Source organism: Raphanus sativus, chromosome 4 (genome assembly GCF_000801105.2).
Source record: "Raphanus sativus cultivar WK10039 chromosome 4, ASM80110v3, whole genome shotgun sequence".
In the NCBI taxonomy this organism is placed as follows: domain Eukaryota; kingdom Viridiplantae; phylum Streptophyta; class Magnoliopsida; order Brassicales; family Brassicaceae; genus Raphanus; species Raphanus sativus.
In genome coordinates this window covers 41364913-41379580 of record NC_079514.1, presented here as the reverse complement: position 1 = coordinate 41379580, position 14668 = coordinate 41364913, and the positions used below count along the sequence as shown (strand labels likewise).

The 14668-nt window shown below is 31.2% G+C and overlaps 1 protein-coding gene and 1 long non-coding RNA gene across 2 annotated transcripts; one reads left to right on the top strand and one right to left on the bottom strand.

Moving 5' to 3' along the window:
- Window positions 1-3495: 3495 nt before the first annotated feature.
- LOC130511552 (uncharacterized) lies at window positions 3496-5371 on the bottom strand. Its single transcript, XR_008945059.1, has 3 exons — window positions 4974-5371; window positions 3919-4457; window positions 3496-3830 (listed from the first exon to the last, which is right to left on the bottom strand). It is a non-coding gene; the product is annotated as an uncharacterized LOC130511552 (long non-coding RNA).
- A 1543-nt stretch (window positions 5372-6914) lies between these two features.
- Window positions 6915-7559, top strand: LOC108851027 (leucine-rich repeat extensin-like protein 5). Its single transcript, XM_018624462.2, has one exon. It carries the CDS (start codon window positions 6915-6917, stop codon window positions 7557-7559), a length of 645 nt encoding a protein of 214 aa, XP_018479964.2.
- Window positions 7560-14668: the final 7109 nt, after the last annotated feature.

The window sequence follows — 14668 nt, the reverse complement described above, 5'->3', positions numbered from 1 at the left end:
TTATAGATTTTAAAACTCTTGTATTATTAGAACAGTGATTCTTTATATTTTAAATCATTTCAAAATACTAGAGTTAAAGTCAGTATTCTTAAAGTTTGGATAACAAAATAAATATAAATATATTATAAAAAAATTCAAATAACTCAACGTTTAATATTTCTTGTCCTGGAATAATAAACGTAGATCTATTATACCAATAAAAATAAAGAAAAGAAAGTTGCTGGAACAAATCTTAAAACTGAAAATCAACGACAAACTAGAAAAGTTGTATGAATTCTATAAATGTGAATATGAGATTAAGATAACGACTTTTCTTAGGTAGTCCTGAGTTTACTATTCTTTTGTCTTTTTCTCTTCCAGTGGTGCAAGAAAAAAAAAGTAGTATCTGAGGTGCAATATATGTTGGATCCAAGATGGTCTATCCAAAAACGGATATTCAAGGAATCCGAGTCCTAGTCCAAACGTATTATATATTTTAAAATAATAAAAAGTAATTTTAGTTATAGTGAATATATAATATGTAAATAAGAGAACTATGTAATTTTAGTTATAGATGTATATATAATTTGTAAATAAGAGAACTAAAATTATAACTCTATTAGCTTTAATAGTTTATTCAATTTTATTTCCAATAATTTTAAGTAGTATACAAATTAACAATCAATTAAATTTTTATTATTGGTTTTATTTCTATAAGAGAAAATTCAAATCTATATATTTTTGGATATTCAGATATCCTAGTTCTAGATATCCTGAAACCATGATTGATAACAATTTCACTAATCCTATGGATCCAAATCAATATTCGGATACCCTTATCTGAACCATGCTATCTTTACCGGACAATAAATATTGGAAAACTGATTAACTACTATTTTGTTAATACTATTTTTCATGTATATATTAGCCACATTTATATTTAATTATAAAGTGGGATTATTAATACACAAGTAATTTATTACTTAAAACTTACTTAACCAGGCTATGGTTCATGTATCCAGTTACTGCTCTGTAAGGAGGTTGTAAGTGTTTGGCTCAATCATTCAGTCTTTGATGTAGAACAAAACTGAATATTCAGTATCTCGTGTGTGCTAAACCCGATAAAAAGCTCCCAAGAGATTCTGATTTTTAATGTCATCACTTCTTTTGTGGACACTATCTTTCTTCAAAATGGATTTCTATTTCAGGTATGTTACGAGGACAGTGGACAATGCAGAGTCTATTTAAGTTGCGGCATTGCTCACAACCAAGATTCCACACTAATTACCTTTTAAGGTAACAGTAGCCGAAACGGCACCGTCATGGCTCTAAAGCTCCATACATTTCATTATAGGATGTAATGTACACTATCGGTGAGAAATCGCTGACCTATTTTCAGTCGCAGCGGTAACAAACACCAAGGAGAGTAGACGCTGAAATTATGTGCGGCAACAAGCGTCTCATCTTTTGGTCTCCGGCAATTCAGTAGCGTCTACCGCAACTTCCGACTCTGCTATTTAGGTGTCCGTCGTAGTACAATTATTTGCCGCCGCCGCCGCTACACTTTGCGGTTACGAAACGAACAGGCCTTATGTGAATGTGATATAGCAGCAACAAGACTCAAGACAACGTGTGTATTAATAATCCCACTTTGTAGCAGTGGTAACAAAAAAATCTCTTCTAATGCTACCTGCATATACAAAAATCTCTTGTATGCATCAATATGAAAATAATTGATTGATATCTGAAGCCATGATCTATGATTCAATTTTTTTATTCTTACTACAATTTTGATTCTTATACAAGTATAATTTACAATCTTGTTATGCTCTGGAACCAAAACAAGATATTGAAATGCCTTTTAGGTATTACCATATTAATTAATTTTGAACAAAAGGACAGGTAAGGTGGTTTTAAGAGAAGTAAACGAGAGTAAGTAATCTATTACTGAATTCCGACAGGACCAACGGTGGGGCTTAGTACTGAAGAAAAGTCCCTACTTTTAGCCAAAAAAAATGCAGAAAAATAGAGTCCCTGCTTTGAGAAAATTAAGCTATACAAATAGGCGAAGCATAACAAACAGAATTGGCATAATTCCCATTTCAATCATCTCAAAACATTTCTCCAAGAGATATGTATTTCTTGGTGTGTCCGCAAATGACCACCCAAAGTGACAAAGTGTGAGATACAAAAAAAGTTCTAGAAGACAGCTCTCATTTGAGAGAGGTGGACTTATAGCACATGTAATGTGCAAAAAACAAAAAAAATTAGATAGACCGGTTACTTGAGAGAGACGACGATAGTACGTGCAAAGACAATGCAAAAAGAGTATGTGAGATTTTGACCCAGAAGGAAAAGAGAGTATGTAAGATTTTGACCAGTATTTTTGACTAAACAACTTATTACAACGGCGTGTGAGATTTTGACCAAACAACTTTATTACAACGAAACCCTTATTACAACGAAACCGAGCATAAAATATAATAGGTTAAATAGCTTTTGCTAAAATTAAATTAACTTAAAACAATAAAAACGTTATATATGTTGAAACATAAAAATATATTTTACTAGGGTAAACCCGCCCTACGGGCGGGCGTGTGAGTAAATAGTAAAATAATAAAAATATTTTACTTATATATATATCTTAAATATTTTCATTGTAATGTTTATTTTACTTATATAATGAAATATTTGTATTAAATTACTTGGAATGATAAATTAAATTTCAATACATAAATACAAAATTAATTTGAAGTTCAATCCATAATTAGAAATTATTTTTTTATCTTATACATTTGTTTCTGAATGTATTGTTATTTTTTCTCTTATATATTTTCTTTTAAATCTATTGATTTGAATAATATTTTAAGTGAGTCGGTATATATTTTTTAATCGATATTTAATATTGATTAATAACTTGTACTCAGTTGTATATATAACGGTAATGTCATTCTTTTGACAAATGCGAGAATTGGAATTTTTCTTAGCAAGTAGTAAGGTGAATCGGTGTGCATGTAATATTGATTCAAATAACATTTTAATCATAAAAATTAAACACATTTTATAGCAATAATACAATTAATAAGTTTTAAATTATATCATAAAAATATTTTATTGAAAACAGAAATATGTCTGATTATAAATATTTTATACTAAGTTTTTTTAATACCAAAATTATTAAAATTATAACTTATTAAGAAACTACTTTGAATATTTTATTTAAACGGTCACATCTGCGGTGGATTAAAAATGTCATTGATTATTAAAAGTTGTGTGTACTATTAAGTGTTGTAGTAAAATATATGGTTTAAATCACTAACGAATAAAAGATATGGTAAACTTTAAAAAATTAAAAATCATAATGGTATGTTTATTTGAGGTGCTTTACTTGATTATGTGGTCAAATGAAAAGAAAGAAAACTCAACTGAAATATGTTAAACAGCTTTGAAAAATTAAAAATATTGATGGTGTGTTTATTTGTGGTGTTTTTACTTGATTATGTTGTATTATGGAAAGAAAGAAAACTCAACTATATACAATAAACACAAAGAATTATGAAAAAAAAAAGAAAAGTTTACAGTTGCTAGATGAGAAAATTATAAATTTCTAAACAATATGTGAGAAATGTGTTGAACTGTAAAACTTCCTAAAATGGTTGTACGGGGCTTTCTTGGCCACCACGTATTTTTCCTCCCTATAACTATGGTTGTACGGGGCTTTCTTGGAACTTTTGAGGATGATTTGCTGCTCTTCCTACTCGAGTCCTTTGAGAATGACCACCCATCTCAAAGCTTAAGACAGTAAAACTACTACCAAAATTACTCCCTTGTAACTTCATTAACCAATGAACCTGAGAGAGAAGTAGAGACGGTAGCCAAATTAGTATTAGGCTCAAACAACTGAGTTGATGTTTGCGCTTTGAATAAATAATGACTTACAAACACACGACCCCAAGGTAGACACTTTAAACTTCACCATATGTGTATGTACGTATAGACGATGGTCTCATAGAATAATGCAGCTTCCTGGATCAGTGATAAAACAAAGAGTCATCAATATCATAAAGAAAGAACAAATGTTGCGGTTATCAACGTTGATAACTCTTGGACTCTTCATAGTAACTCAGAGCTTGCTAATCTTGAACCATACATAGAAACAACTTCAATAACTCAAGTTAAATCTATTCCAGTTAAATCCATACAGACAAATCCAATGCACATTTACCTCCACCTTTGAATCCACGTACCTGGCTGATTTTGTAACACCATAACTGGACTATTGCCCTTTTTCCATATGGAGGTATCAAACACACACACACACACACTTTTAACAGTGTATATAATTTCGATAGTCCAATACTTCAATTATATCAAGGCAAAAGCAAAATTCACCTTAATTTCTCTCGTGTCAGAATCAATGTGATCTCTTTGTAAAACTTCCAGATCTTAATATTTCAACAGCTTTTGCTCGGTCATATCTGAAACAAACATACAGAAAATATCATTAATTCAAAGAACGAATCATTACAATCTGGAGCTGCAAGATACATTTGCGCTTCTAACTCTCAAAGAAATATTTATTAACAGTTATCATCGACCTAATGAACCCTGCGAGATATATCCCAATCGTCCCTACCCATCAGCAACACTTTCCTGTGCGATGTATCTAATATTAGAAAAGAACCAGATTCCTGCTCCAGTCTAACACCACCTCAACAAAATTATAAAATTATCCAAACAAAAATTCCACCACAAAATCACTGGTTCTGTCAAGCTCTGCAAATTAAACGGAGAAGATGAAACGGATTCCATAAATTGATCTAATAAATCGAAAAACCTTAGTCAAATGCAAAAGCTAACGCTAAAGGTCACTGAAACTACAAACCTTGTGACTGTGAATTTTTGTAAAAACTTATGATTGAGAGGATTTGACTGATGATTTCACGTAAGAAAGTGATATGGAAATACGATGAGTTCAAGGAGAGGGATCTCACATATATTTATACTGAACCCACACCGCCACTCAGATCTTAAGCAACGCTTTGAAGCGTGGAGGTGCAAATCGATGGGATTAAAGACGAAGCCATTAAACCGACCGTTTCAGGTTGTGAGAAGAAACACAATCGTCACCGCATCGCCGCCGTCACACGAAGAGTAGAGACGAAGACGAACCGCTTTTCATCGCCTTACCCGTATTAGGGTTAGAGGCGACCTCTTCTCCGTCGGCCCAGAAAAATCTTCAATCTTCAGAGCATAAACCAAATATACGCGACCCAAGCCCACAGTAGAAGAGTTTTAGTGAAACGGTGAGTTTCAACGTGTCGCAACGTCAGGAGAGGTATTTCCAACGTGGAATCCGACGTGGACATAGCGGGAGAGATAGAAAGCTTCTTTTATATATAAAGATTGTATACATACCGAACGAAGGAGTGGATGCATGGATGGACACAGTGGCGAAGCTACGTTAAGGACTGTGGTGGCACGTGCACCCACATATTTTTTGATATAAAAATTTTTACAGGCAAGGTTACCAAAGTTTCAGTTGTTCTAAAGGTAAAAACCAGCAAATGCCCCCATAATATCTCAAGTTCGAACCCTCCTTAATGCATGTTTATTTTTATGACCAATAATGCACCCACTCAATAATTCTTCTGGATTCGCCCTTGGATGGACATATAGAGAAAGAGCATTTCGAACTGTAGAATGGGTGGACAAAGAGAGAAAAGGCATTTCGAACTAAAGATTCCGTGGAGAAAATCAGAAATAACTAGAGAGAGTTCCATCCGTTTTGCTATACCTCCAAATTAATCAAAAAAATGTACACCTTCTGCAATTTTTGGAAGTACTCTTAGTAAAGTCAAGAGATCCAAAAAATTAAAAATTCTACAATGGTGTAGCAAACACACCGGACTGACTCTTTGCAAACTTAAGCCTTACAAATAGGCGAAGCATAACAACATAATTGGAAAAATTCCCATTTCAATCTTTCCTTCAATCTCAAAACATTTCTCCAAGATGAATAACTTTTTATACAAAATACAAAATAAATATATAAGACTAAATAATTATCACAATATTAATAATTTTATTACAAACAACCTCAATTGAATATTTCCATGGTTGGAGTTGCCCCAAGTAGGCTTAGTAAACCTCCCGCTGAAAAGAGATGAAAAAGAAAAGAAAAGGAGAACTGATGAAAAAGACCACGTTCTGCAATTTTTGGAAGTACTCTTAGGAAAGTCGCCGGACTGTCCGAGTCTCTTGCATACTTTAAGCCTTATTAGGCGAAGCATGACAAACATAATTGGCATAATTCCCATTTCAATCTTCATTATTACAACGAAACCCTTATTACAACGAAACCGAGCAACACACTAATTTTGGTTCCAATAATCCTCCCTAAAACCATAAATCAAAAAACTACTTAAAAAGTAGAGTATAAAATATAATAGGTTAAATAGCTTTTGCTAAAATTAAAATTAACTTAGTTAAAACTATAAAAACATTATATATGTTGAAGCATAAAAATATTTTTATTGTATCCATTTCGAACGTAGGAGTGCATGACTAGGATGGGGAGAGAGAGAGAGAGAGAGAGAGAGAGAGAGAGAGAGAGAGAGAGAGAGAGAGAGAGAGAGAGAGAGAGAGAGAGAGAGAGAGAGAGAGAGAGAGAGAGAGAGAGAGAGAGAGAGAGAGAGAGAGAGAGAGAGAGAGAGAGAGAGAGAGAGAGAAGGCATTTCGAAAGAAGAAAATGTCATGACGTAAAAATGTCTTCCTATTTTTTTGCTAAAAATGACGTAAATGTCATGACGTAGTTGTTTTCATGTTGCTTTGTGGACTGCCTTCTTTTTTATAAATAGTTGAGACATGACGAAAACAAATGACGTAATTCCCATCTCAATCTTCCTTTGATCGCCTGAAAACATTTCTCGGAGATGTTTTTCCTGTTTGCGTTTCTGGCACTCGTAGCTCCCATTCCCGGTGCGAGTACTCCAACACCACCAATTCCGAGTGATAGCACTCTTTCAAGTTCGATGGCGCAGAGAGATTCAGAGTTGCCTGACAACTCAACACTACCAATTCAGAGCAACACGAGTCCTTCATCTCCAGCTCATCCAACTCAGCCTGGACACGAAAGCAATCCTATTCCTCAACCGTATCTGAGACGCCCAGTTCACCCATCTCCCGTGGTTCAGAGTCAACACTACATGAGTCCTTCTTCTTCAGCCCACCCGACGCACCCAGGACAGCACGAGAACATGATTCCTCCACCGTATTTGGGACATCCATTTACCCCATCTCCAGTGACTCAACTTCAAAACAATGCCAGCTCTTCCTCTTCGTCTCACCCAGCCCAGCCAGGACAGAACGACGACAGGATTCCTTCACGATATTTCAGAAACCCATTTTCCACATCTTCAGAGAGCCAAAGCAACTCGAGCCCCTTGATCCCTGTGTTCCAGCGACCTTCTCAGTCGACGTCCGCTAGAGTTCCATGGTATCACGGTAACGCATTCTACGCGGCGGAACGTGCCTCGCATGGTATACCCCCAAATGAATTCCACTTGATGGACATCTAAGTTCATACGTCATACAATATGTCTTTGGTTGGGGAATAAACTTCTCATCCCAACGTGCGAACCCCAATATCAGCATCTATAGTCAAGCCTTCCTCAACCAGGGGGCATTATCTCTCTTCCTCTTGGCCAACGCTGTGTTTCCACGAACACATCCAGTTCTGACTTTCATTTTAGATCGTCTCTCGTTCTTATTAATCGTGATGTCAGCAAACTTGTCTTCTCTCTATATGTTCCCTCCCTACATTGCTATGATTATGTTCTTAGTTGTTGCTATTATCTACATGTTTTCTCATCTCAGGCGTTAACACTTGGTTACTTGTTACTTACCGTTATGTTCCTATACTGATTAAAAAAAAACTCAATAATAATGGGGTTTTTATTTAACTTTAAGTCTCTGTTTCCTCTTTGTTTTTGTGGACAAACAGTCTCTGTTTCCTCTTATTATTTCATTTGGAGGAGTAATACTCATTGATTAATCTTTCATCTCTTACCCATGGGCCATCAGGCCAAAAAAAAATAAAAAAATAAAAGGAATAAAAAATATCACCAGTTTGATAGTCAATTGTGGGGACTCACTAAGAAAAAGGTGGTGTTATCGACACCGTGTCATACCCATTTTGACGTTGTTTTATTCAACAACATTCTATTAAGTCACCACCGTCTACAGTTAATGGGTCTCGTAATGGATCATCCACACCCATTTTTTTGGCCTGTGAATTTTATCATATGTTTTAACGGTCGGTCCGTTAATTTTTTCAAAGACTCGAAATCATTGTTTACTAACCATATAATCACTACATGATCTTTCTTCATGTTTTGATCTCATTTGCACACTATCGCGAATCACTTTCCGATAGATCATTCGTCATTTCACCACTCTAATTTAAATACATTTAATTTTAGAATTTTAAACGGATGTATGTCAAAAATATACACTCTTTGATAATATAGGTAAATCAATTTTCTTGAACCTTTCTATATATCACAGCGATGTTACACTTTTAGTATTTGTTTCCTTTTATGCTTTTCATTTGGCCGAGTAATACTCTTTGTTTTATACTAACAGGTAGAGCTCACAACAAAAGGAGTCAGTATAATCCAATGAATACTAAAATTTAACGGTTATGTAGTTTTCTCATTATGGAAGATGAATACTAAACAATCACATTTTCTTAAATTGTGTAGAAAGTAACTGCAATTTTTCTCATAGCAGAAAAAACATCAAACTAGGTCTACTCCGTTTTATATCATTTTTATTTTGGTTACTTAAAAGAAATGTTATGTATTATATTTGCAAATATAAAATGTATATTTACCTAATTTTTATTTAGCTCAGTCTGTGTTTTTATGTGTGTTTGAGAGATGAGTTGGTTGTTCCATGAGTATAATTTTGATCGTTGACAAAAGAAAAAAGGTTATAACTTCCATAGCTTTGTTGATGGTGTTATTATGATAGAGACATAGAGACTACGACATGGACCAAGTGGTGGAGCCAGAGAAACAATTTGACGTAAGCACATAATTATCTGTATATAATAGCAAACTGTTTTTTACTATCCATTGACATCCTTTTTTTATAGGAAAAAAAATTATATCTAACGGTTAAATTTACTTTATTTTTCAATCTAAGGGTTAGGATTTTGATTTCTGTTAAATGGATGACATCATCATTAATTAAACCAAAAGATGTCTTTTGCCTTCTCGAATCAATGCATTCCTTCAAATCAAAAAGGCTCAAACCTATTCATTCAAAGACACCTCTTTGAAAAGATTTATACATTGAAGATTTCAGTTTTCACATCTCATATTTTATTCCTTCCAAATAGTTTTCTCTCATATGGATTGATTTTTCATCAATCAAATTTCCAGATTTGTTGATGTTAATTTAATGGCTGTGGTTTGTTCTTGATCGTCATTTTTATCCCAAAAACCAAGACACAAATACTTTCATAACTCTCTGCTGAATCCTTTCCAAGAAAAATCAAAACAAAAATTAAAGAACTCTCTTCTGATCCGTCTCTACCGATATAGTAGACTACTATCACTACTTCACTGTATAAACTCTAGCGATAAATGATTTCATATAATTGTTGGAGGAGATGTTTTATCAAAGACAAATATCGCTTCCATCATTCTTAAATTCTTTAACTGTTAGTAACTCTGTGAATTGTAACGTTTATTGCCTTTAGAATAAACAAATATAATATTTGTAAATTATACTGTTAACATGTCATATTCTGTCTGTCTTTTGCTGTAACCATGCTTTAACTCGGCAACCCCATATTCATGTCTTCAGATATATCTCTTTCTAAAGTCATTCTTTCAGTCATCATTAAATTGATATGTGATTCAACAATGAAATACAACTTGATTGTTATCATTAAATTTATTTGTGATTCAACTATGCCCGGACACGGATCAAATATCCGGATTTTTGAAGGTATTTGTGATTTGCTTCGAATGTTATGGATATCTAATTTTCCGATTTGTTTTGCTTCGAAAAAATACGGATATTCGGAAATACGAATATCCGAAAAATTAATACAGTGAAACCTTTATAAATTAATAAAATTGGGATTACACCAAAACTATGATTTTTTATTAATTTATAGAGATTATTAATTTATCGAAATACTAATTGAACCAAAAACTTAATTTAGGACTATAAAATTATATTAATTTATAAATTAATAATTTAAAGAGGTTATACTGTAGATATTTGTGGATATTTGCGGATACTTACGGATATCTCATTTGTTTTGATTTGTACAAATAATCTTAAAAGTTCGATAGAAACTTCTTTTGTAAAATATTTTTTGCATGATATAAAAAATAAAAATTAAAAAAATAATGAATCTACTTATTTTGTAAATTTTAAAATTTAGTTAACAATTATAATAATACAAAGCTAAGAAAAAAATTATAATTTTCATAAACGTTTTCTTTTCCTTTTATATAGTAATTTTATATAAGTAATAATCTGAATATAATCTGTCAAATCATATGTTAGAGTAATAATTATATAGTTTTATACATTTAAAACTTTAAATATAATAAAAATAAATGTATTTATGTATTGACGGATCGGATCAGATATCTACTTTCTAAAATTTTAATATTTATAATTTGCTTCGATTTTAACGGATATTGAATTTTAGTATTTGCTTTGCTTCGAAAGCTTACGAATATCCTGAATTTTCGGATCAAATAGTAACGAATAACGAATCGAATCAAATTTAACGGATAAAATGTGATGCCCTAGATTCAAATTACAATTTGATTGTCTTTATGTTTGTGGATTCAATTAATTATATTCTATACTCCCTCTGTTTTTTAAAGATGTATGTTTTGGTGTTTTCACACATATTAATAAAACACATTAACTATACATCATTTTTAGAAATTATCAAATTCCAATGCATTTTAACCAATAGCCTTTCAATAAATTCAATCAATTTTATTGAAATTTGCAATTTTTTGTATAGGAAACATAAAAAATACATCTTTGTGAAACAATTTATTTTTCTAAAACATCTATCTTAAAAAAACAGAGGGAGTATTATATAACATAGTTATATCTCATTGAATACTTAATTCCATGTGTTGGTGGGGATATTAATGTGTTGCAGCGTTAGTGTGTTAGATACATGGATTCTGAAATAATAGGTGACACTCAGATCAACACTTAATGAAATTCTTTTATATTTTGAAATGTCATATGTTATTTATCTTTGTCACTATAAACTCTGAAAAAAATATTATAGTCCATATATTCTTCCAGATTTTGATCAGTTGAGAATTTTGTCGGCATGTCATATTTTCATTTTCTCAGTGGTTGAATAGTTTCACCTCTCATCAAGTAATCTGAATATAGTTTTTTTTTCTGTAACCGGGGGTGCCTGATGGATAGAAATTCAACCGATTAATTTCTTGGAGACTTGTCCACCACTGCTAAACAAAACCGGTTGTTCGCAATGGAAATTAGATATCCACGTTGTCTAACCACACAAACGGATAATCTGAGTTTCGTAGAATTCAAACTCAAAATGCTTAACACATTTTCAAATCCGCCGTACCACTCGATACGGTTATCATCCGAATATAGTTACATCTTATTTTAAATAAAACATTGTAAGCTTTGAATATTAATAATTACAAAATTGTTTAACCATTATAATTTCTGGTGATTAAATAATATAATTTTGTATATTTATCTAATATAATATTTGATATTTATATAAGAATTCTGGTCAATGACAAAATACAATAATAAGGGACAGTGAAATAGAAAAACCAATAGATAAAGCTGAGAGTTATTTATTATTCCATTGGATAAAAAAAATGTTTTTTTTTAAAAAGGGTTAAACTCAGGTTTATTAAAGATGCAGAGCTAACTCTCGGGTGGGTGGTACAATCCACAGATAGACACTTCTCCTGAATACTCAAATGGGTTCTAAAACACAGACCCATATCCATGTGGTGAACAGATGCATCGTGAAATAGTTTCCTCCGGCAGGGTTCAAACCTATTAGCTGGATACATACATTCTTACCATTGGGCTACGATGATCCGTTCATCATAAAAAAAATGTTGACTCTAGAATTTCTATTTGTATATTTTTTTATCTTAGTTTTGAAAAGTGTATAACCTATGACAATGGTCCAAATATTCGGAAAATGTTTATACACCAATAACCAACAAATTCACCCTTCTGCATGATTGTTATACAATCTTTGAATACTTAACAATTATTTAAAATACTATAAAAGTTATGAGAATATTTTTACTGTTGTATAATTCTTTTAAAAATGCATGGGTTGCAACGATTTACCAGAAGGTAGATAAAAAGTGCCAAAATACAATAATAACATTACTTTGGATACACATAAAATTAATAACAAAGTCATGGTTCACTTTTAAACATCACCACCCGAACAGCATATTTTGTCTCATTTAGCAACATGGAATTTCTAAATATTCTCTAATTAAATAATTTTATTTTAAATTTACAAATATTATATTTGTTTATTCAATAAGGAAATTAAAAGTTAAAATTTCTGAAGATCTTGGAATTGAAAATATAAAGAAAACAAGAAAGAAAAAAATTATAATTAGGGCTTGCATTTTGTTTTGTTATGTTTTTTCTTGTTATAACCGTTTATCTAATCTATTAAAATTGAAGTACAATTAGAACTTAACCCTAACTTTATTTCATTAATTACAATTTCTGCCATTCAGTCTTAACTCAAAAAATTATGTTTCAACTTAACCACATTAGTGGATCTCGGCGGAGCCCATTAACAACTTTTACCATTGATATTTTTTTTTTATCAAACTTACCATTGATATTGAGAACTTCATTATTTACTTGACGTCATTGTCGTCTCCCAAACGAACTATGCTTAAAAAAGTATATAAATGTCTATTACCAAAATGTTTTACTTATTTGTGGACATCTAATGTTTGTTTCTCGATAACGGGTGCACAACGATGAAATTGATACTTTAATTTTCAGTCTTGAGAATATTGAAATATGAACACCTTGGACGTTGAATTCCTTAACTTTTTAAAGAGTTATTTTATTACAAAATAAAATAGTAAAAAGTAAATCTTTTGTAATCTATTCAGTTGAGCAGGTATTTTGATCAGTTAATATTTTGTTTTGAAGAGAGAATATTTCCAAAAATCTAGACTATACTATTTATTCAGTTACAAAAAATGCAAAAACAAAGTAATATATATGCTAAAATTATAAAATATAATTATTACATATTAATCAATCCGTTCGTGTTCATTTCGGATATGTTTGAGTTTTGGGTTTCTGTGGTCAAAGATTTCAGTCAGATATTTCTAAATTTCAGTTCGAATTATATTCATATCTTTGCGGGTTCAGTTCAGGTTCGGAGAACCCATTTAATTTATTTTTTAAAATTCATTATATATTTTGAATTTCTTAAAATCTATAAATAAAATAATATATTGTATATAAATCTGAATAACATATGTCAGATTACCTAATCTTAACATATAAATTGGTTTGATTTAAATTTTGGATCAAAAATCAAAAATCATTTTAATATTTTTTGGTGTTTTGAGTGTACTTCTACTATGTTAGATAATATTTGACTATTTTTATATATATTTCAAGTATTTAAACCAACCTAAAAGTATCATATATATTCTAGATGTTTTTTTATATATTAAAACTAAACATAATTAATATATATAAGTATATAAATCTTTTTCGGATACATTTTGATATCCAAAATACTTCGGTTCGAATAGATTATGTTTTCGGTTGTCTAAATATCAAAATTTTGAATAGTTCGAATATTTAATCAATTTTGGTTTGGATTTGGTACTATTTTTTCGGATAGTGATAGGTTCAGTTCTTCAGATTTAATTTTTTTAATCCAGCTTTGATATTGACATGAAAAATATAATAATATATTTTTAAAATATACACCCGCACGGGCGTGCGGGTCAAAATCTAGTTTATGTTAAAAGATGTCACTTTTAAGCTTTTCCAAATCTATTTATTTTATTTCATACATTTTTTATTTTTAGGTTTTAGTTACATAATCTCAAATTATAATTTGGAAGAACCCTTTTATACTATTAAAGTTATTGTAAAATAATGTAGAATTGCATACCAATTAAGATCCACTAAGAAAATAAAATTTCATTTGTGTTTCTTTTGTCAAAGATAGTAACTTTCACATTTGTCTTTTCACATATATCTATTAATAATAGAAATCCAGAAAAATGCCACCAACAGTTGCATCTTTCTTTTTGTACCTATCTGTCTCTAACCGCTTAACATTTTAAAAGTTAAATATTTTAGAAACATTTTACTAGTCATACATTTTTAATTGTGTTTGCTGTAAATGTCCTTCGGTTACAACTTTCCATTAATTATATACCTATTGGTTTCATAATCTACTACTTATACTTTTTCAATTCTATTTAAATAATCATGGATCATAGTTTTGACAAAAAAATTCAAATGCTTGGTGTATCACTGATGCCGCTGTAAATGTCCTACGGTTATGAATCTCGCTTATAATAAAGTTAAAATTAATGCATAGAGCCATATCATATGAAAAAAA